Source organism: Aedes albopictus, chromosome 2 (assembly GCF_035046485.1).
Source record: "Aedes albopictus strain Foshan chromosome 2, AalbF5, whole genome shotgun sequence".
Lineage (NCBI taxonomy): Eukaryota > Metazoa > Arthropoda > Insecta > Diptera > Culicidae > Aedes > Aedes albopictus.
In genome coordinates this window covers 189114701-189139842 of record NC_085137.1, presented here as the reverse complement: position 1 = coordinate 189139842, position 25142 = coordinate 189114701, and the positions used below count along the sequence as shown (strand labels likewise).

Genomic DNA, 25142 nt, shown 5'->3' with positions numbered 1-25142 from the left:
GCACAAGAAGGCGTGGAGCGCAGAGAGCACGATGGGCGGACCAGGTGGAGCGTGACTTGGCGAGCATTGGGCGTGACAGAGGATGGAGAGCGGCAGCCACAAACCGAGTATTGTGGCGTACTATTGTTGATTATGTCTTGTCTTAATGATGTGGAACAAATAAATGTATGGTACAAATTTGGACTCGATTGAATAATTTTTTGCGAAGTTAGAACCGTTCGGGTAAAACACTATTTTTTAGACAACTTATTTGTGAGCTGTCATATCTCGGAAACTAGTGAACCGAATTGAATGAATTTTCTAACGTTTATCAACAATATATTGATACGATTAATACAACGTTATAAAATGTAATATTTTCTCTCGGCGAATTAAGTTATACCGAGTAGAAATTTTTACCCATATAGAAGATAATAAATGAAATTTACAATACCACACAAAAATTACTAAATGTGTTCTTCCTTCAATCTAAATAGGCTCTAATATATCTGATTAAAGATAACTTGAGAACAGAAGTGGAAAACCTTTGGACATCAACACTAAAATTTATTGACATTGACGTAAAAATATTACATTTTTTTCGAGAGAAATCCAAAAAGTGTCAATCCATGATAACTTTTTTCAACGTTCAAAAAGTATATATGTTTTAATGGTTTGAGAATTGTTTGTATATTGTTAGTGTACGTACAAAATTTCATTCAATTCGGTTCAGTGGTTTCCGAGATATGACAGCTCAAAAATGAGTTGTCTAAAAAATAGTGTTTTACCCGAACGGTTCTAACTTTGCGAAAGATCATTCAATCGAGCCCAAATTTGTACCAATGATGCACATATAATAGGTTGGCAAACAGTCAAACTTTGAGATTTTTTGATGCACTCTATGAAAAGTTATAGCATGTTGAACTTTTTTGTGAGAGAAAAAAAAGTTGCCTATCCCAAACATTTTGGCCATCCCCTGTATTTTGAACCTCCTGTTTCCCATTTGGTCCCATTAATCTTGCATGAGACCTGCTCCCCATTTGGACCCTTTGAGACCCGTCCTTTGTCACCCTGCATGCCCTTAAAATTCCCTGGAACCTTCAAACTCACCTTTTCCCTTTTCACCGTTTCTGACATCCTTACCTAACTCTTTCGTTTTACTCCCCTGCTCTCCCCTTAAGTTTTCTTCCCGAGCAGAAGAGAAAAACAATCGCATAACAAAATGCGTTGTTTTGACAAAAAAACTAAGTAATGAAGTCAGTTATTTCAATGTTATTAACATAACATGTTATGTTATAAACTTGCGTGTCATAAGCGGCAAAATAACAAATATCATAACAAAAAAATGTTCCTGGAAGACAAATTTAATAACATGTTTTGTTTGTGTCAATAACAACTTAATAACAATGAATTTGGAAAATATTTCTGAAACAACTTTTGATCTTCAAAAGTTATTGATAACAAACCAAAAGCAAATTTTTTTGGACCACCCTTTAGATAGAGTTATGCTAATTGCGAATTATAACATATGAGTCTAAATATTTCCAAGGAACTACTAACCAACCAAGTATTACAACAATCTGAGATTTTCTATGGAATTGATACGACTATATGTAACTGGATACAAAAAATCATAAATAAAACAGGGCTTAACTGTCGAAGTGTTCATAAAATAATAAGCTGACAAGAATAATAATTAGAATAATTAGCTAACATGTACGGAATGCTGTAAAGAACGTAAATCTCCAATATTGTAGTTACAATTTCAAAACTTGTTAGTGTTGTGATATTGTTTATCAAATATTTGTACACACTCAATATCAATATAGTAACTTAGTTTGCTCCATAACAAAACATGTTATTTATATGTTGTTTAATGGGTGCATATCAATTGCTGAATAATAACAAAATAAGATTGTCCAACAAACCATGTTATGAAAAAGTAATTCCTTGATAAGTTAATGATAACAAAACAAGATATAAAAACTGGTTATGTTATTTTGTAGTTATTATTTTGCTTTTCTCTTCTGCTCGGGTTGAGATGACCTGCGTCTTGATTTGTTTGCGTCCATTTTCTATGACGTCAAAGTTGCATGCAAGTAATATGCCAACTTCAGCAAAGTTGATCAGGAGATACATCTGTCTCCACCTATTACCAGGTAGGTACTCCATCTTATTAGTGTTGAATGGTTTGATACTGTTACCATTTAAGAATCAGCCCAGTAATCCACGGATTTCGGATAAACAGAAAACTTACCTTCAATTCAGTTGTATATGAATAATACTTTTCGGTATTGATTTTATTTTTACTTCATTTTTATTATCCCCGATGGGTTATTGACTTCGATTTTTTTTCTGAAACATTTGCACTAACTATCAACGAGAATGAGGCTGCCCCTTCGTCTCAAGTACCCATCAAACGTGGTACAATACCTCGGGTAGCCTCACCTTGTTATTATCAAACATAGAAAGGGAAAACTGCTGTTCACAATCGATGATCATCTATCTGATATATCTATAATACAGGTTTTATTTACATGGTTGGCGGTGACTTTCGCCATCGAATCCACTCGCCCCAAATCGCACGAAAGGACCCGGAAAAGTGGCCGCAAAATTAAATTTAGCCTTCTTCCACCTAAAAAGATTTCTCTCACAGGATTGGAGTGTACCCTAATGTAGAAAAAAAAACACTATTCTCTGCACCGCTTGGGCAAAGGAAACCTAAAATTAAATTTACATTTCATTTTCCTTTTTTCTTATTTTGACTCGTCCAGTTTGCTTTGTCACGGGGAATGGGTTATTCGGCTGATCGGATACAGCAGATGTAAAGGCGCGGGTAAGGGTATGCGATATGATGTTTTCAATCGATGCGATTCAGTGTAATACTATTCAAATACGAGGGCTGCTAGTTTAAGAAATGTCATAAATAGTCTGATTTTTCGACGAATAAATACCCGAATTTTGAACTCAGACGTAAAATCAGTGCTGTTGTACACCAGTGAAACACTCAACAGTTGCAGGTCTTCATCAACAGTTGTTACCTTCGGAATATAAATATGCATGGTGGCCTTACCTGGAACTCCAACGTGGAGCTCTGGCGCATATAGTGACAGAAGTTCGAGAGCAAACGTGGAGGTGGATCGGCTACTCTCTACGCAGGGGCTGGAACAAAAACTGTATGAAAGCGCTAACCTGGAACTCGGCAGGACATTGCAGAAGAGATAGGTCCAGAGGCTCATGGCAGCGCAGCCTGAATAAAGAAATAAAGGAAGTCGACAGAAATTTGACGGGCAGTCACCCATAATAGAGACTTTCCATTTTGGCTCTCTGCACCAGCATGAGCACTCAGGACTGAAAGTAAGTAATTAAGTTAGAAAACTTTAGGCCCCAAAGGGGCTAAAGCGGGTGCATGCTGTTTCTGAATCCAAGTATCATCGAACAAATCATTCGACATATCACATACCCTTAAGTCGCAGCCTGTAAGGAAACCGGGATTCCGCTTTGCTGAACTAGCATCGCAAGAACAGCTTTCTGGTCGACCACCGCCATCAAATGGCGGTGTCGGCGGCGGCCGGAAGAGGACCATCTCCATGGATGCTCGACGGTATCTGGCGGGGTATAGCACGATACATATTACATTTTTGCTCTCGTTTAACCTAATTTACCGAACCCAAGAGACGTGCTTGTTGGTTTCGCTGCGGCTGTTGTTTGCCTCTTTCCATTGTTTTCTTCGTTGGGTCGCGCAGCGGATCCGCAAGCGGCGCGCGATGCGGGAAGAGGCTGAGTGTGCTGCATCCGGGTTTTCCCCGCTCTCACCTGCTCGCCAAATGGTGGTTGTGGTGGCCTTGGTTTCGCCCCAGTAGTGACGAAAGACAGCGTATTTGGGCTAGGAGAAGCACCAGCATCGTCGTCACCGGAAGTACCAAGAGAGGATGCCGAAGGTTGCACAGTGTCCTGGCAGGGCTGCTACTGCTGCTGCTGCTGCCACCTTTCGCTTTGCTGTCTTCCAGCTGACTCCGGTTGGCGTGCTGCATAGCGGCTGGTTTTTCACCTGTGGAAAAGAGCGGCGGGAAAAATGGAACACAATGAAGAGAAAGATAAGTGCACCGTTGTTAGCTGTTGTTCGGGAGGGAAATTAAATTATTATACAAAAACAATTTTCGAGGACTTGTGTGATGCAGCCGCGCACTATGGTTGAAGATAGCATTCGACAAAAATTGGACACGTAAATATGTCTGTGACTCGTCAGTTTGGTAGGTATTATGTATTTTTTGAATGAAGATGAATTGATTCGTAGCACGGTAAAATCTAGGCAACACGTGATACAGACTCTATTGAGGCCAAAATCCTTTTCCCAGCAAATGTACTACTCCCAACTCCTCGTGGCATCGGTCGGGCTGCCAGCGGACGGAGTTTACTTTTGTCCTCAACAATCTTCCTGAGGCCCGCTGTCTATTTGGTCTCTTTGATACCCCTTTGTCGCCCTGCCATCATAATTCCCTGAGACCTTCAAATCCTCTTTTTTTTTAAACCGTTTCTGAGATCCTTACATACTTTATACTTGATACTTGATGGGCTACAACTCGTAACGGTGAGTCTACGCCGAATGAAGTATCCGCCTCCACTGGTCTCGATCCTGGGCAAATCGCTTCCAGTCACCCTGAACGTTTAGAGTCCTTAGGTCCTCCTTAACTGCAAAAAGCCAACGTGTGCACGGCCTTCCACGAAGCCGACGACCCCTTCCTGGTTCTCTGCTGAATATAATTTTAGCTTGTCGTAACTCCGGCATACGAGCTACGTGTCCAGCCCACCGCAGCCTGCCGTGTTATATTCGCTTCACTATATCCATCTCTTTATATACCTGGTACAATTCGTAGTTCATGCGACGCCGGCAGATGCCGTCCTCCAGTTTACCGCCGAGTATTGTTCGCAGCACTTTACGTTCGAAGACTCCAAAGGCTCTTCTTTTAACGTCCACTTTTCATGACCGTATAAAGCGATCGGGAGAATCAGAGACTGGTACAACGCGAGTTTTGTCTTCGTTTGCAGCCTGCGGGACCTCAGCTGGTTTCGCAGACCGGAAAAAGGCACGATTTGCAGCCGCAATCCGTCTTTTCACCTCGCGGGTAACATCATTATCGCACGTCACTAGGGTACCAAGATAAACAAATTCATCCACAACTTCAAACTTTTCCCCACCGAGCACCACTTCGTCACCACTACGTCGAACGATGACGAAATTTCATCCACAACCCGTACACTTGATTTCGATCCGTCAAGCGTCGCACGAATCAGTCTAATCAGCTTCGCCGGAAATCCATGTTCGATCATAATCTGCCATAACTCGTTTCTCTTCACTGAAACGTACGCCACCTTGAAATCAATAAACAGATGATGGGTCTGCAAGTTGTACTCCCGAAATTTATCGAGAGTCTGCCGTAGGGTAAACATCTGGTCCGTCGTTGATCGGCCCTCACGAAATTCTGCCTGATATTCGCCGACGAAGGAATCTTCAATCGGCTTCAGCCTGTGGAACAGAACTCCGGACACAATTTTGTACGCTGAATTGAGGAGTGTTATTCCTTTGTAATTCGCGCACTCCAGTCGATGACCTTTCTTGAAAAGAGGGCAAATGAGACCATCCAACCAACTAGCGGGCAGTTCTTCCTCCTCCCATATCTTCAATATAATACGGTGTAAGAGTTGATACAGCTGCTCACTACCGTGCTTTGGAAGCTCGGTCGGGAGTTCGTCCTTTCCAGCAGCCTTCAGACTCCTAATGGCTGTCTTGACCTCGTCTAGCGTTGGAGGCTCCACAGCTTGTCCGTCGTCGTCGATTCGAATTCTGTCAGTCGCTCTTCCACTCCCACCGTTCAACAATACCTCGAAGTGCTCTCTCCACCTGGCAGCCACCATTGTCTTGTCTGTCAGCAAGTTTCCATTACGGTCGTTGCACATGACGGGAGAAGGCGCTGTTTTTCTCCGCACGCCATTGACAGTTTCGTAAAATCTCCGCATATCATTCTGTTCACATTTTCCTCGTGCTCTTTTTTCTTTTTGCGGTAGATTCGTTTTTCGGCTACTCTTGCTTCCCTGTATCGCTCCCTGCTCTGCCGGGTCCCCGACACCAGCATCCGGCTTCTGGCAACATTCTTCTCATCCGTTACCTTCTGGCACTCCTCGTCGAACCACCCGTTTCTAGGTCGTCTTTGAGCAGTACCTATCACCTCCCGCGCTGCTGTACTCATCGCTCCGTGGATAGACTCCCACAGAGTGTTGAGATTATCGCTCTCGTTGATCTCGCTGATCCGCTCGTCCAGCTTCTTGTGATAGTCAGCTACCGTACCGTCTGCTGAAAACCGCTGGATGTTGAAACGCATCGATCGCCAGTTTCTAGAGTCCGACACGGTTGATAACCGAGCTCGAATCTTACTAACTACGAGATAGTGATCTGAGTCGATGTTGGAACCTCGAAAAGTTCTAACATCAATTACGCCCGAGAAATGTTGGCCATCTACCAGCACATGGTCGATTTGGTTGCAAGTATCGCCGTTTGGGTGTCTCCAGGTGTGCTTGCATACCACTTTTATTCTTAAGAGACACTTAGACCTCGATATTTTTGCATCTTTTTTCTATGCCGTTAAAATTGCCTGCAAGTTACATGCAAACTTCAGCAAGGTTGATAAGGGCAGGGGATGACCCACCAGGTACTCCATCTTATTAGTCTTGAATGGTTTGACGACTAAACCGCTTGTTTCTCTTAATGCTGCCATCAATTAAAGATCAGCATTACTGGGCCCCGAATTTTAGATAAACGGAAAACTTACCTTCGATTCAGTTGCATATGAATAATACATTTCAGTATTCACGCAAAAAAAAAAATCCGTTCATATATACGCTCACTCCCAATCACGGCAACGGGAACAAACGGGAACTATGCATAGCAACGATAACAACAATAAAAATGTACACTGTGAACTATATTTCACGTTTTCTAGAACGCCCATATTGACAGCTGGAACTAGTTCCAGTTCACGGTGTATATTTGCTTGTTCTCATATATACCTACGTTTGTTTGTCACGTTTATCAGAACGGATTTCTGAGCGTGTTGATCGGTATTGATTTTATTTTGAGTTGCGACGAAGATAAAAAAGGAAAAGGAAAAAGTGAAAAAAATACGCGTGTTTGGGGCAGGTGCATATTGTCCTTCCTCGTGAAGTGATAAAAATGGGTGCACATTTGGTAGCAAACAGTATTGCAGAAAATTGAAGGAGTTAAGGCGTGGTTGCGGTCATCTGACGACATGGAACTGGGTGAGATCATTCCGAGTTTTATTTTTTCTGTCAGCAAGGGTAGGTGGACATACAGGCTCATACCGAGCGTGTCCAAGTGTACTTATGTACGGTCATCCCCCTTCTCGAAGTCATCCCTAACGGGCGTACCGCGAAGGTAAGGAAGAGAAAAAAAAAGATGTGTTAGTGTCGACCCCACATGACCCGAATTTCATTACCCCGAATATTTTTTTCTCAATAATTAATTTTCTATTTGCTAAAATGAACGAAAGCCATGCCCGGAATGAACTAGCTTGGTTGATAATATTTCATTCTGCCTTTTAGAGAACTGAATCACTTTGAGGAGTGTATATTCAAATCTTGGAACACCAAAGAACTACCAAATGCCACAAGAAGGAAAACATCATTATTGAACAATTGGTTTCAGATCATATGATCGAAGAATAATAATGAATAATAAGAATAATAAACTAGTGGTCATGTTACTATTCTATATGACAGTACATCTTAAAAGAATAGTCTATTATTAAATGAAGTAAAAATCTCTGATAAAAGTATCACCAGATGAAACGCTAACAAATTCCTTGAAAGAATAACTAGAAAGAATAGCATATATTTGAAAGAAGGATACATATCTGATGACCACATTGGCAGTTGGAATTCCAAAAAGTTCCTTAGTAGTATTGCTAGAACGAACAACATATGCGCAAAGAAGGAAAATCTTTGTTGAAAATATGGCCATCAACTTCGAGCACCGTTAGTTACCCAGACCAGATCTCCAGATAGGCTTGCGGATAAATCATTCGGGGTAATGGATCATTCGAGGTAATGGAGTTCGGAGTAATGGAATTCGGGGAAATGTCCTAAAGCCGATGTAACCACCATTGGCAATGCCACGATACAAAAGCTAATATCTAACGTGTGTGCATATTTGAGACCACAAAAGGGATCACAACCCTTAGTAAGAGGTCAATGCGGAAAAAAATCTTGAACTTTATATTTATTCATTGTTAAAAATCCAAAAGTATGTTGTAAAGTACAGTGGCGCTTACATCGACTATGCGAATATGGGCACTATTGATTTTATTCGCGTTTTATACCAATTTTTTCCACTGTACATAGGGGAGAATCTGCTTCCACTACAATAGTAAAAGCCAGGACTACTCTCTGCTCGACCCACTAAACACATTCCTATGGTCGCCAAACTCTACGTCTCTCCGGAACCACCAAGAAGCACCAGGATAGGGATAGTGCACATCACACCCTCAAGGCTATCAGGTATCATAAGGCCGGCTCCAGAGGCACGTTGTCCTCCATTTGGGACATTTGTGCCATCGCCTTATATAAGCCTATTTCATCATTTACCTGAGGGAGAATGGGGCAAGGGATGGGAATTAGGAAAGGGAAAGGTGATGAAATAGGAAGGGTGCCCTAGAAGATGGAGTGAACGCATAAGCGCAACCAGAGCTCATAGCCCATACCACAACGGGGTTAATCAGTGCCCTGAAAAGCACACTGTACAACGCATAAGCGTAAAGAGAGCCTATAGCTCATTGGAGGTAGCTTGTGACGTCATGCGACTTTCAATATGACATTGAACGGCACGTCATCAAAAGCATCCTCAATATCCAAGAAATCACCCAAGCAAAAACTACATTTGAGCGAGTGCTTTCTTGATTGAAAATGTATACAACTTTGTGTAAACGAGTCACTGTGGACATCCCAAATTGGGAGGCATGTGAGCTCACATGAACGAACCCTCAAGGTTAGCTGCGTAGCCTGCAGCATCGAACATCGATGACTCGCTTTGGAGAGTCCATCACGGTAGCATGCTGGCGCTTAGCCAGTTTCCCGAGTGGTCCTCACCACTCCTTTTGTCCTCGGAAGGCGGGCAGGGTCAACCTCGCCTGCGCCCAACTGCTTAGCAGACATCAAGAACTGTAGCTCCCAAACGATGTCGGTAATAGCCGTTGAAACCAGGGAGGGTGCAGGCACGTCAAACTCGAACAAACTACGCCTACCTAACATGCATCGAGCGGGCCTTCCCAAACAACACAATGCGATTTCGCGGGCCACCCCCATCGACAAAACAAACCGATTTCCAAGCAGGATTCGACTAGGTTTATGGTCGCGTTGCCAGTCACACTAACACACTCGCAAAAGATGAGCAGTAGGCCTACCTTGCCGCATGCGGGTCCCCTGGTTGAAACGGCGTTCCAGTCAAACTCATCCCTACCCATCCTCTGGACAAGATGGTCCTCTCCGCATGTGGCAATTACGCATACGGTCACGCATTGTGCGAAAACGCGGGCACACGAACAAAACGTGTTCCGCCGTTTCCTCTCTCTAAGCCAGTGCACACTGGGCATTCGGGAGAATCCGCATGCCCGAAACGGTGTAGATACAGTCGGAAGCAATCATGACCTGAAAGGACCTGTGTCAAGTGGAATGTCACTTGCCCATGGCGCCTATTAATCCAACTATCTACCCTCAGAATCAACCCATGGGTCACCCTTCCTTTGGTGGAACTGTCCCACGCGCGCTGCCATTTGACCATGGAGACCATCCTGGCAGTTCTTCGTATACCTCTTGAGCCGTGGCGTCGGTCTACTGGGTTGGACCCGAGCCCACGGTTGGAAAGGGGTTGAAACGTCTTTTGACCTCGGGAGCTCGTGCGGTCCCAGAAGGGGACTCACTTAGACTGTCAGCAGCTTGCGGGGTGGGAGCAAAAGGCCTCTTTTGCTCCCGAGTCCCAGGGCGTTAAAAGGTAGGGAGAGCTTTCGGATGGCGAAGGAAAAAGAAACATGTACTCACGTTTAAAACTTGTATTCCACCAAAAAGCGTTTTGGGCAGTGGTATGGACGGGATGAGCTTGATGGCACTGTCAGCTTAATCGGATCCTGGCATCGGCTTCCAGAGCGTGTCCGCGGCCTTTCGCACGTACAGAGCAGGGGAGGCGGTTCTGGCTTGGCTCAACTGGAAGCTCAGCAGTCTGCCTTGTCCGGGTCCGTTCACAGGGCACAGGGCAGGCTTCCTCTTGCCTGTCCCGTAGAGGGGGTTGGAGGTTATTTGCCCCCAAAGCAGAGTTGGTGGGAGCAGTTGCAGTTCGTCGGAACCGCTTCACGCGCGTCGAATATAGAAACGACCGCCGTGATCAAAAAGTTGTTGCGACACGATGCTGTCCCGCTGAGAAGGGGGTGTTTGTGGTCGTCCCAAGTCTACCGCAGAACGTTGGTTGGTGGTTGGCTGTCTCCCAAGCGAAGTTAGCAGGAGCCGTTCGACGGAACCTCTTCACGTGCGTCGAAAGTAGAACCCGAAAGTAGTAGTCACTGGAGAGACGCCCCGAGGCTCACAAAAAATTCTCGAGCTGCTTATGGAGACACCTCCCCACGTCTATCTTGAAGAGGGGGAGGGGGGGGGGGGGGGAGCGAAACGTTGGTGAAAATTTAATCATCGTTTTCAATTAATTTGATGACTGAATCGCCAACTAAACATAACCTGAAAGTACGCCTACACAGTCGTTCAGAACCAGAGCACACTATAAGTTCCACGGTTTTTGAACCTTTTGGTGGAGCGACACGTCTGTGAGGCTAAGAACGCTAAAACCAACTGGCTCTCTCGGTCACGCTGACCTTCGTACTTCTCGATCTTATTTCCCGACTCCCGAAGTTTCCCCGATCGTACATCCAATCGGTGCTCTCTTCGGTCTTTTTCGTCGCCGTAGATCCGCTGCTTCAGTTCACTTTTGGTGCTATTGACCCACCAATTGCGATTGGTGCTATCGATCAAGGCGTTCGAAATGAACATTACCGCGATAATAATGCAAAACGTCTTTCCAAATCTGGTTGCACATAGGCATCAGTTCTTCATGTCTGCAAAACAGTTGGCCGCAGGCGAGGTTGAACTTGGCTTGGAGGTGTTCGTTGCTGTAGGCTAGGCAGCTAACCTTGAGGGTGCGATGTGCACTAGCCCCTTTCTGAAGCAATGCCTTCTTGGTGGTTCCGTAGAGACGAAGGGTTTGGCGATGTGTTCAGTGGGTAGAGCGTAGAGAAGAGAGTAATTCGGGGTTTTACTTTTGTTGTAGCAGACGGCCTTAAGCCCACTACCCGGACCTTCCTGTTTGGGTGTGTCTTGAGCAGATTTTCCTCCTATGGTCCGGAAGACAAAAAAAAAATAAACAAGCAACGGAAACTCTTCTGCGTCCAATTTTTCCCGCTCACAATCTTCAGGTTATAGAAAAATGCATATCGTTGCAAAGTGCTTGATGCGGATATTTTTGCATGATGGGGACTGGGGCTGGATAAAAAATGGCTGAGAGTAGCTTGTTGCGGGTATTTTTAAGTTGAAAACACTCTCAACGGCATTCTCTATGGTTGACATGGTGAGTATGGCGGTGGTTATTGAATATTCAATTTGATGGGCCTCGTGGCAAATGGTGAGGGATATAATTTAGGATAGGAGCTGTTGTTTTTATTTTCGAAACAATGCTTTAAGTTGATACTAAAGTTTCATGAGGGCAAATTAAGATTGCGTCAATCGAGACGTTATGCGGGGAAAAGCATTTTGGACTAGTTATTTCTACTTGGCTGTTGTGTATAAAACCAACTCAATCTTATTTTCCTAATTCTCAACAAATCCCGAAAGTCCTAGTATGTAAAAGTTCAATATCCATTCATGACTTTCAAATGTTTCGTTCGAAATGATCAACAACTATGAAACGAATAAGTTTCCCCCAGCATCCAAATAATCCCTTTCGTCAATTTTCGGGGCAAGCATGCACAACTTGTTTTGATCAAATTTCCACTAAAGGGATACCAAACATGCAATCTCGCACGAGTTCACTCACAATTTCGTTTGTTTTACAATGTTCCCATGCAGAGAAATCCAATCCTCACCCGCCGCCCACCGACGACGTGATGCGAAATTTCACGTAAAGCAACAGTAACTAAAGCCAAAATAAGCCCAATCTCTCTAGTTTCGGCAAAACAAGGAATGCCTATCATCGTTGTTGGTAGCAGTTCGGGCCCGTGATTCATACGAATCCCCCGACTGAAAACCGTAATTTGATTAACTCGGCAAAAGTTACTCCAGAGCACGTAGATGCAAAATTGTTATTACACCATTATTTTGCCGTAAATCCAACCGAGCATACCTACTTCTCTGCCCTAGTAGCAGGGTGTGCGAAAGGGTTCATGTAAATTGGTGTGAGTACGCGTGTGAAGCAGTGGTTTCCAATTAACGTGACAATAAAGTTTAGAAATTGCCTAAGTCATAAACTTTTTACGTCATCTGGTTCGTAGATGTCTAGAGATGAGTGTAGACTATTATTTTTCTTAGAAAAAAGTTAGTTTCGTCTTTTTTTTTGGGAATTTGCAATGTTTTTCTCATTTAGGTGAATTCATTGCTACTAAACAATCGATTGCTAATAGGACTTCCCTTAAACTCTCTGTTATAACATTTTTGTGGAGCCTTGGTTGGGAAGTTATGTTGCTAATCAGAACATTAAATAGTTAAAAAATAGTTATTTATGTGACGAGTTGCAAAAAGTTGATTTTTTTCAGCACGAGTCGTACATTTATCCAACGAGGCTTGCCGAGTGCTTAAAAAGTCGAGTTTTGCATCGAGTTCCATACAAAATTTTATGCAATGATTTTTTTCATAATGCAACTCATTTGAGTTGCATAATGTTCATATTGCAACTCAAATGAGTTGAATTATGAATTATGCAACTATTTTTCATTATGCAACTCATTTCAGTTGCATTATGAACCGGTACGGAAAAGTTGGCCATTATGATACTGAAATGAGAAGTATAAAATATAAATTATTAGACCGAATTGCATAAAATCATTTTATGATGAAATAGTGATTTTTTGTTATAGAAATGACTTATTTCAAATGGAATTGCATATCTTTAGGCGTTTAAGGGGAAATTTCAAAATTAAATTTTGCATTTTAAGTATTAAATTCACTAGTTGTAGGATTTTAAACGCAATATTCGGTTTTAGAAGTGCAAAATTAAGCGGAGAAGGAAATTTTCCATTCCAAGCGATGCTTAATTGTATACTGATCAATTTCGCCCCAAAGTGGCATTTCCAATTTTTTGATTTTTGGAGTTATTCAACTTAAAGTTTCAATTTGTTGACTAAAATTATGTCACATGCTTCCATGGAGATCCACTGGGTACTGGTTTTACATGAATTATTTAGGCAATATTTGAATTGCCACTGATGTTATTCGCAAAAGTTGTTTTAAAGTGATCAATTTGACCCCGGATTACCAGTACCGTAAAACGGGGTATCTTTGATAGTGCGGCAGGCATTGTGTAATTTATCTTATAAGGGGCCGTTCATAAACCACGTAGACTTTTTGGGGGGAGGGGGGGGTCTGGCCAAAGTCTACGTTCCATACAAATTTTAAAATTTTTGTATGGACAAAAGTCTACGAGGGGGGAGGGGGGGGGTCTGAGATGACCAAATTTTGGTCTACGTGGTTTATGAATAGCCCCTAACTATGATTCCTTCAACCAGTTAAGAAAAAGGTAAACGTAAATCAATTTTACACATATAAACGTTCACCTTAGACATATTGTCATTAAAATCTAGTTTATATACAACTTTTTGGACAAAAAAAAAATTGTTGATATTTTTGTCATTTGTCAACCCCTTCAAACAATCTGCTATACGACTTCATTACAACTATTTTTTCAATGAATGGACGCTTATTCTTGATAGATTCATCATAGTAGATTCCAAATCTGGCCTTGAATCTCTTAACGAAGTGTGTTTTAACGAAATGGAAGCAATTTTGTAAATTGGGAAATTAATCTCCATACAATGATAAACGCCTAAAAGTATGCAATGCCCTTGTAATTTCATGTAAATAAATATGTGTTGTTAAAAATTTGTTAATGAAACATTAGAAAACTATCCAAAAAAAGAGCTAACTAACCATGAATAACATGTAATCATAAGTTGTTGTACCGTTAAGAATTTATTATTACAAAGGTAATGATTTATGATAGCTAAATTTATTGTGTTTGCACTCATTTTTATATGTAGAATTTAGTAAAAAATCAACGTTTTGATATAAAAATTCTATCTGATATATTTCACAAGCCTTCTCTCATCATGTCCATACTCCTAAGATTTCAATGTGTGATTATTTTTTGAGATTTGTTGTGTTTTTAGGGCATTATCAAAGTTACCCCAAAATGAAAATCTGGTTTTCGGTTATATGAAAAATTAAAAGTTATCCAAAACATTTCAGATTATCGAATCTTTTAATTGCAATTGATAACTGATACCCCAGTACTTGTTTTAAAAATATAAATCTCAGGGAAATACTGTTACATGTAAAAATATTGAGAAAATTCGCTGAAAAACTATCAAAGTTACCCCATTTTACGGTACCTTTAAAAAATGGTTTCAACATGGATAAATATCAAACAGTTCGTATTTTAAAAATGAGAATTTTGGCAATTTTTTTATTGTTTTCATGCTTAATTTTGGGCTGAATATAATTTTTGAAGTGTTCTGAATTAAAATATAGTTATAATGTGCTCTAAATGTGAGAAAATTTGTTTTTTTTGAAAATGTGCTCCACTGTGTTCTATATCTCTAAATATGAAGCTTAGTATCTGGTTTGAAGTAGAAACTTGCAAAACATCGTCCTAAACTCAAATTTTACATGAAAAAAAATCAAGTTTTAAGGCATGTTTTGCCAGTTTCTTACTGAACACTTTGACGAATAAATCGTTCAGAACTAAGATAGGCAACAGAAATATCTACAAAGGAAATTGGTCAATTGGTTAAAAAGTTATCGGCCCCAAATTTATTTTATTTTGTAAAAATTAGAAAAAAAAAAAAACTCATACATTGCGTGAGTTTGGAAAAAAATATTGTCCTACAAGTTTATTCGAAATTGAATTTCACAAAAATATGAGGACACGAGCAATTTTATAATCTGGCTGAATTGTGCCCATTTTATTTTATTTATTTATTTTATTCTATGTGTTGAGAATGTGAGACGCTTCTGTAGCGCTCTGCTACATACACAAATTGGCCAGTTTGTATGCATTACACAGTTTGTATGCAAAATTGCAATGGGATTTCTTGATGTTTCACCTTAAAAACACCTTGGCTAAAACTGATACGAATTGGGTACCATGGACAGAGCCGGATTAACTAAAAACCAAAATAAAAAGCCAGCATTTCTTTGGAAATTGGGGTCGGTTTTAATTTCTACCATTGTGAATTTCTTTGGCATATACTTCAAAAATACAATGGAAAATGTTAGCTAATGAAGTAATTCTCTTGGAATTGTTCGTCAATTAATTCCATTGGAAATTTTTTAGATATATGATTATTTAAATATTTTCGGCAAACTTCCGTTATTTTCTTTTGAAGTATCTGTGGTAATTCCTTTTGGTACTCGTTTGATTTTTTAGAATTTCTGCAGTTGTTACATTGGAAATAGGTCCACTATGTTTTGAAATTTTGAAATTTCACCAGCACTTCCTTTTGCACTTCTTTTGCAATTTTTTCGACAATTTTTTGTGATTCCTTTTGTAATTCTTTCTAATTTCATTGTATATATATTTTTTGCTTCCGAAAATTGCTTCGGCAATTTGTTATTAAATTTTGTGATATTTTTTAATTTTTTTAAATACTTTTTTGGGATTTCCTCTGGCTATTTCACCGATAATTTCCTTGGTGATGCTTTTGTGAATTACTTCGGTTTCCACACATTCTTTGAAAATTCCTTCGGTATTTTTTTTTTAATTTTTCAGTAATTCCTTCCAATTCTTCATCGAAAGTTTCATAAGAAACTTTTTTGGCAATTCCACTGTAAATTTCTTAGACCTACAATTGGAAGATTTCTCAGACAATTATTTTAGGAATTCATCTAATAAATCCCTCCGGTATTTTGTTTGAAAATTATTTTGGCTATCTCTTTGTGAATTTCTTCGGCTATTCCTTTGGAAATTCCCAGACAATTCTATTTGGAAATCTAAAATTCTCAATTGAGCTTGCTCAAAGAATTAAGAAGGAATTGCGATTTCCAAAAAATAGCCGAAGACATTTGAAAATGTTTTTGCAGATTCAAAGGAATTCTCAAAGGGAATGTCAAAGAAACCCCGAATAAATTCCCGATTAATATCCCGAAGATATATCCAAAGAAATTGCCGAATAAACTTCCATCAGATTTTCCTGAGAAGCTTCCAAAGGAGTAACCGAAGGAATTCCTATAAGGATTGCCAAAGGAATGGCTGAAGAAATTATGAGAGCTTTCCCAAGAAATTGACCAAATCCACCAAGTATCCACAAAAAAATCGAAGGAACTCGCAAACAATACGGTATACCGAAGATGATTCGGTAGGAAATTCCAAAATAATTGGTTGAGAAGTTTTCTAAGGAATTACCGAACGATTTTCCAAAGATCGTGCTTGAGAAATTCTTGGAGAAACCATCTAAGGAATTTCTGAAGAAATTATAGATTAGAATTCTAAAACGAATTTCCCAAGGAATTTCCAAGCAAATGCTGATGGATGCCCGAAAGAATTCTGAAAAATTTACCGGATTCACTTCACCTTCTTCCGTCTCTTCTAGGCGAATTTCAATCTATGTATGCAAACTTTACCCGTTGAGGGGAGTCTACTCTACCTGCTACTGGTCAGAGATTACATGAATAATGAAAAATACGCTCAGAAGGATATGGCCGAATCAGGAATTCGCAATGGCTGTTAAGCTCTCTTCAAATGTTAGTTTAAAAAAATGCAGAAAAAAATTCCATAATTTCCAAGAACTACCCAAGAAGCTCCCAGAGTAACAATCGAAGAGGTCTCCAAAAGATTTTCCTGATTAATTTCCAACGCAATTGCTGATAAAATTCCCAAACAAATTTACGAAGCAAGTTACATTAGAATTGCCAAAGCTATTCCGAAATAATCTGCTACATAAGAAATATCGAAGAAATTGTGCAAAGAATTCTCACAAGAATTTTAGAAGGGATAAAAAATTGCCGAAGGATGTTTCAAAAAAATATCCGAAGGAATACCAAATAACATAGATAAAGAAATTAAAGAAGAAACGAAAAAATGTAGAAGAAATTGCCAAATACATTTCCAATGAAATTTGCGAGGAAGTTTCCAGAATCATTGTCAAAAGTCGGTATTGAAAGAGTTATTGGAGAAATGAAAATTGGAATGCCAAAAAAATTGTGAAAAGCGAATGAATCCCTAAAAAAAATCGAAGGATTTGCCGATGAAATAAAAAAAAAACAAATAAACTCCTAAAGGTATTTGCTCAAAAAATTTCTAAAGCAATTACCGATTACATAATATAAAGGATGTGTCGAAATGTGTTTTTAACAAATTCCAAACATATATTACCGAAGGAGATCTAATGAAACTGCCGAAGAAATTATCCAGTTTCAAAGGAACTACTAAGGGATTTAAAGAAATCCTAATTGGCAAACAAACTGCAAAAAAAAATCCAAATTAATTGCTGGGAACATTTCCTAGGGAATCTCCGAAAACACAAACATTTTGTATTTTGAATAATTACGCTTCAAAGCTGGTTTTGCTTTTTAAAAAGTATGTCCATGTTCACGTGATAGTGTTCAACTAATAACCCAAAAAAGTTGTCCCTCTTAATGTTGTGTGATATCAGAAAATGCAAATGTCTCCTGATTGTGTAATTTCAAGAACTCATAACTTTTACAATTATTCTGGAAAGCTATTCTGATATACCATTTATTGTTAAATTTGAAAAGAAAATACAAATCTCGTATATTAAATACGAAATTTTGTTGATATTTTGAATTTTCCACGATTTACACTTCTTATAATTGCGCAAAGCCGAGGAGCATGTGACACCGCGTAATGATAATGCCATTCCAATCGCACCTTCGAGAGTAGTGTTGAACAGTAAACATGAAAGAACTTAACCTTGCTTCAATCCAATCAAGTTCACAAACGAGGTAGCTATTTCTTCTGTGGTTCTCACAATTGATCTATCCAGCATTGCGCGCATCTGCCTAGTTAGTTTCGCCGAAAAACCATGCTCTGATATTATATATATGCCAAAGCTCCCCTTTGCCCGTGTAGCTGCCGGCTTCCACTAAACAGGTAACCCCAATCCAAGGTGTCAGGCGATCCGTGCTGAGGGATGAATGGTCAAGGGGGTTTAAAATATGCTCGATCTTTAACGGAGCCCGTAGCGTGGGTAGATCGCTTTTTGGGTTGCGTTGCGGTGAAAGATCTACCAAACCGAACCCTAGTCCTAACTGCTTCCAACTAGTGGAACAGCATAATTTATTAATCAAAGGAAAACACTTTGGTCCTTATTACATTTCACACCTTGTTGAAAGTGATAAGTCTCGCTTTTAGGTGTGGCTGAGATAGATCTTGAAACAAGGACAAATGGATTAGTATTAATGATCTTTTATTCGGTGTTCACTAGTTTGAAACAGTAAGGACTAGGGTTCCGATGCATGGTCAATATCGGTATCATTTCTTAACTTTGTCGTTAGGGGATCCGACTTTGACTGAAAAAGTAGCGTGTTCAAAGCGGAACCTATCAATCAGAATCCTCCCTTGCAATCAAGTTGAAAATGACTACTGTAACAAAACCGAATACTTTATAACTTCTCAATGGTGATAAAGTAATACGACATGAACTATTTAATGGACACGGGATATACCACAATAGATCAAATATTGGCCGCAGTGGTTTATGTTCCGAACAGAGAAAAAAAAGCTCCCCTAGCAACACGTATGATACGGCAGCGCAAGTTTTGGATGTATAAAAGCAGTAGTGAAGTTATTCTAATACAATGTTGGAATTACGCCAAACTGACTTTTATACAACAGAAACTTGCGCTGCCGTAACTTTTATATGACATGTGCGTTGCATTTTTTTTGAGAAATGTTGTTTAAAAATGGTTTCTGCAAAAACGAAAAACATTTTCCACCAGGAAAAAAATCTGGAGATACCTTGATCCACACTATATGTTTACGAAAATCGATTTGGAAAATATTGCTTCGTTATTTTATAAAAAATCAAAAACCAAAATATGGGAAAATGGATTTAGTTGCACCTTAAGGCGTGGCCGTTCAACATGACCATGCTGAGGGTGATTATAATTAACAAATTTTTACGCTGTACTTCCTTTCCGAAGAAAGAATTCACATTTTGTGAATTTGTCGGAAGTGGGGTTCGATCCCAGGTCCTCAGCGTGATAGTCACATATTTAACCATCACACCAGGTCAGCTCCGCCAGGAACTTTCCGCAGAGGAAATTTCCTTCACTTCCTTGGGCATAGAGTACACAGGGTGTTAGGTTCCTGAGTGCAAACTTTTAAAAGGGTGATAGAAGACCATGAATGGTAAAAAATATTGTTCTACGCATATGGTCAAATTTCAACCGTTATGTAGTTATTGAACTTTCCATGTTTTTGACTATTATTGCCTTAACTGGCTATAACTTGAAAATGGTCAAACTTATCGCAGTTTTTTTACCCTTATTCGAAAGATTGTTGAATGTTCTACCAATCAACATCTTTGAATCGATTGATTTAGTTGAATGACTAAGTTCTCTAGAACAAATAGTTCAAAAATAGTGTACTCCACTGTACCACTCTACAATTTGTTCTTTGACATTAAACTTCTACCTTTTATCGTTTTCTTGCAATTTTGATTAAACCATCACATTGCAGATCATAAATTTGCAACTATTTTTTGCACTTTTTTGTGCACTGTGCCGCTGGAACTGACGCACGTTTAAATCAAAACTACAGGAAAACGATAAGAGCTAGAAGTTTGGTGCCAAAGAACGAAATATATAATGGAACAGGGGCCACAACTTTTCCTTAGAAAGAATTTTAATTTATTACGCATGTTTCAAAGATAATTGACAAAAACAAATTAAAACACACTACTTTTGAGCTATTTGCTCTAGAAAACTTAGTTATTTAACTAAATCAATCCATTCAAAGATGCCATATGATAGAACATTCAATAATATTTCGGAAAGGGTAAAAAAACTGCGATAAGTTCGACCATTTTCAAGTTATAGCCAGTAACGGCGATAATAGTCATAAACATGGAAAGTTCAATATCTACGTAACGGTTAAGATTTGATCATATGTGTAGAACAATTGTTTTTACTATTTATGGTCCTCTACCACCCTTTAAAAAGTTTGCACTCAGGAACCTAACACCCTGTATTCGTGCCTTCCACACGATATACACATGCAATATGGTCATTGGTAGAAGAAGCTCTCAGACAATAACTGTGGAAATGCTCATAGATCTCCAAAAAGTAGAAGAAGATGCGCTCGTACGGGTGGTAACAGAAAATAAATAAATATGCAACTCACAAGCTACAACTTGCCAACCACTGGTGTATGAAACACGTATATCATACAGAGCCAGCAACAGCGCAAAAGTTCTGCTTACCTTGCAACACGTGCACTGTTATGCTGGCGGGTCGCGTGTTGGACGGTGCACAGGTGTAGTTGCCGGCGTGCTTCGAGTGCACCTCCTTGATTGTCAGAACGCTGGTGGCCGGCTGGAGGATGTGCGAGTACGGCAGAAAGCCGCTTTGGTTCAGTGCCCACTGGTGCAGCTGTTCTTCGACGGCAGAGAAACCCGCGGTCAGATCCGTGGCCAGCAGTTCGCCGGAATCCAACAGGGGCGGCGCGTCCAGCAGGTTCATCGATCCAGATGCTACGGCGGCCGGGTTCAGCAGGTCCAGCACGTTCCAACCGCCGAAATTGCTGGCGTCGTCGTCGTCGTTGTCGCCGTCCAACGGTGTTGGGTCCTGCGGTGGCAACCGATGCTGCGGATGATGTCGATGATGGTGGTGATGGTGATGATGCTGATGATGAAGATGATGCTGCGGGTTGTGGTGCTGATGGTGATGACCGTGGCCGTGATGGTTTTGGTCCATCGGCATTGGGTAAGGTTGATCTGCTGCAAGCTCGTCTGGCGAAGCTGTGTTATTCACCACCGGTTGGAATGGCGTCACCGAAAAGCCATTCTGTTGGTCGAAGTTTACCATACTGTGCTGGTGGTACCTGCAGGATGAGAAGGATAACTTTTTTTAAAGTGAATAGTATGGCTGGTTGATAGCTTAACGCCATGCTAACGAGAAGTGAGTGCAATCAAATTAGTTGCTAAAAGCTTGTTTTTTTTTATCTATAATGCAATGAAACTTTTTGGTAGTTCAAAAGAGACACATAGTGGAACAAATACTTTTAATGCACAGTGAATCATTGAACCATCTACCCACGATATCGTAGGAAAAAAACTTCTATCTCTGTTGTCGTTTGGTTTTCGGTGCTTGATGTCTTCACAGGAGCTGTGTGCAATAAAATGTTTCACCTTTTCCCGAAATAGTTTATTGGGTTGGTCTTTTTAACTCAAATTTGAAATAAAACTTTGCAAGCAGCTTTGCCACACACACATTTTATCCAACCCTACACCATTTTCAAGAAGAACCAAAACAAAAAACTTCGTTATTTGTCTGAAAAAAAAAATGGTAGCGAAAAAAATAAATTCTAGAATCCCTGGAGCAGTCTTTGAAAGAGTTACTGATTGATCATCACGATTTTTTGTGGAACTTAAGCATGAAAAGTTATAAAGCGACTGCTAAGGAAGTTTCTGGAGACCTTCAAAAAGATTTTTCGACAAACTTCATGAATTGATGAAAATTCTAAGTGCTATTGCTGGAACGACTGCTTCCTTTGCAGCGCCCCCGAAAGCTTAGACGCTTCTCTTGTAAATGTGCGGTGTTCCGATCCGATATCAAGAGAAACTGCCAGAACCGTGATGAGAAAATAGCAAATAATCGTTTGATAGAGATGTAAATGCAAACTTGTGAGTTGTAAAGTTAATTTAAAAAATGTTAATTTGAACCCGAAATATTAATAAAAACTACCAAGTTATAGATTGAAATCTAAACTGGTACTAAATTATGTTGTATAGATAGTTAAAAGTGGAACTTGTTTGCCTAGTAAGGGACCAAATCTTAGTAGAATTATTGACAAAAGATTGAAGACTGGTTCAACCACCAGCAAGTGTCCGACTCACTTCCGGTAGGGTCGAACAAAAAAAAAACTTCAACTGCCGGTTCATTGACTCTCATGTAAACCAGAAGGGCTGCAAAACGGTGAGTCGATAAGGAGAGCGTCAAACATAGCTCTGTCGGTACACGTCTCGCTGATCAAAAGCATACTGGACGAAATCAGAAGAGACAAAAATGAGAAGCCAACAACGGAAACCATCGAGATAGTAAAAGCGGGAAAGCAGGAAGGAGGAAAGAAGGAGAAGGAGAAAGAAAGAAAGATGGAGAAACAGGAAGGAGGAAAGAAGTAGGAGGAGGAAAGAAGGAAGAAGAATTGAAACGGAAGAACAAATAGCGAAGAAAGAAGAAAGAAAAAGGAAGTGTTGAAAGAAAGTATACATACATTTATTCGTTCAACATCATTAAGACAAGACGTAATCAACAATAGTACGCCACAATACTCGGTTTATGGCTGCCGCTCTCCATCCTCGGTCGCGTCCAATACTCGCCAAGTCACGCTCCACCTGGTCCGCCCATCGTGCTCTCTGCGCTCCACGCCTTCTTGTGCCAACCGGATCAGTTGCAAACACCAGCTTTGCAGGGTTGCTGTCCAGCATTCATGGACATGCCCTGCCCACCGTATCCTTCCGGCTTTTGCCACCTTCTGGATGCTGGGTTCGCCGTAAAGTGCAGCGAGCTCGTGGTTCATCCTTCTCCGCCACACACCGTTCTCCTGCACACCGCCGAAGATCGTCTTTAGCACGCGTCGCTCGAAAACTCCGGGTGCTTGTAGGTCCTCCTCAAGCATGGTCCATGTCTCGTGTCCGTAGAGGATCACCGGTCTTATTAGCGTTTTGTACATGGTGCATTTGGTGCGTGGGTGAATCTTTTTCGACCGCAGTTTCTTCTGGAGCCCGTAGTAGGCCCAACTTTCGCTGATGATGCGCCTCCGAATTTCACGGCTCACGTTGTTGTCAGCCGTCAGTAAGGATCCGAGGTAGACGAATTCCTCCACCACCTCGAAAGTATCCCCGTCTATCGTAACATTACTACCTAGACGAATCCGGTCGTGTTCGGTTCCGCCTACTAGCATGTACTTTGTTTTTGAGGCATTCACCACCAGTCCGACCTTTGCTGCTTCGCGTTTCAGGCGGGTGTACAGCTCTGCCACCGTTCCAAATATTCTAGCGATAATGTCCATGTCGTCCGCAAAGCACACAAATTGACCGGATTTTGTGAAAATCGTTCACCGGCTGTTGAGCCCGGCTCGTCGCATCACACCTTCCAGAGCGATGTTGAAGAGTAGACATGAGAGTCCGTCACCTTGTCGCAGTCCCCGGCGAGATTCGAATGAACTGGATAGTTCACCCGAAACCCTTACGCAATTTTGCACACCGTCCATCGTTGCTTTAATTAGTCTAGTCAGCTTCCCAGGATAGCTGTTCTCATCCATGATTCTCCATAGCTCTGCGCGGTCGATACTGTCGTATGCCGCTTTGAAGTTGACGAACAGGTGATGCGGGACCTGGTTTTTACGGCATTTCTACCATACGGTGAAGATCTGGTCCGTTGTCGACCGGCCGTCGATGAAGCCAGCTTGATAACTTCCCACGAACTCATTCGTTTTAGGTGACAGACGACGGAAGATGATCTGGGATAGCACTTTGTAGGCAGCATTCAAAATTGTGATTGCCCTGAAGTTCTCACATTCCAAATGGTCGCCTTTCTTGTGAATGGGGCAGATTACCCCTTCCTTCCACTCCTTCGGTAGCTGTTCGGTCATTGGCGTAGCTAGGGGGGGTTCCAGGGGTGCCTGGCACCCCCTAGAACAAATTTGGCACCCCCTAGAATTTGTCCTTGACAGGCACCTAAAATTTAAAACTTCAACCAATAATTCCAGTATTTATTAATGGCATATTTAAACAAAACATAAGCAAACCTTAAATTACTGATATTCTTGTTGTATACCTATAGGTTTTGGCGTTATGGATATTGGTAAGAACAATGAACAGACTTCTCTCAATGGATTCGTCCAGAAATACCTCTATCAATTTATACAGTGATTTCTCTATGCATCCTTAATGGATTCTTCAATAGACTTCCCTTAGGATTCTGCATCTGGTGGGGTTGTACAATGTACATACAAGAAATTTCTGCAGAGATTGAGCAATTTCTTCGGTGATTCTTCTAGGAATTCCTTTGGAGATTTTATTCAGTGGTTCTTCCAGAATTTTGTCATGGAATTCCTCCTGGAGGTTATATTGGCCTTCCTCCGGGAATTGTGGTTAGGATTCCTCAAGCAACTCCTGCTGAGATTCTTCCAGCAATTTCTCTTAGAACTCCTTCAAAAAATCTCACTTTGGTACCTTCAGGAATTCTACTAGGGATGTTCTTCTGGAAATTCTTCCGGAAAATCTCTCTGGGATTTAACTAAAAATCCCTTCGGTGATTCTTCCAGAGATTTTTTCAAGGATTTATCCTCTAGAAATTGAACAGCGGATTTCTCCAAAAACTTCTATTGACCTTTTTCCATGAATTTCAACTGTGGTACTTCAGAAATTATTCAAGAGCTTTCTCCTGGCTTTTGTGCTGGAATCTTACCAGGTAATCTTTCTGGAATTCTTGCAGAAATTCTTTTGGTTGTTTTACCAGAGTTTTTTCCAAGGACTCATCCAGGAGTTCCTCTAGAGATTTTAACCAAAGATTTATCCAGAAATTCCTCATGAAATTCTCTCAGAAAATCCTTTTGAGCCTACCTCCAAGAATACCTCAAACAACTCCTCCTACGGTTCTTCCCG

At 40.7% G+C, this 25142-nt stretch overlaps 1 protein-coding gene across 2 annotated transcripts in view; it reads right to left on the bottom strand.

Annotated features, from left to right (window-relative positions):
- Positions 1-2242: 2242 nt before the first annotated feature.
- Positions 2243-25142, bottom strand: part of LOC109419083 (uncharacterized) — a 384014-nt gene continuing 361114 nt past the window's right edge. For both annotated transcript variants that reach the window (XM_062850864.1, XM_029873542.2), the window contains exons 7-8: positions 20736-21355; positions 2243-4030 (exon numbers count right to left, since the gene is read on the bottom strand). In XM_062850864.1, the coding sequence (XP_062706848.1) occupies positions 3792-4030; positions 20736-21355 (859 nt within the window). In that variant the 3' untranslated portion in view covers positions 2243-3791. The remainder of the gene's footprint in view (positions 4031-20735; positions 21356-25142) is intronic.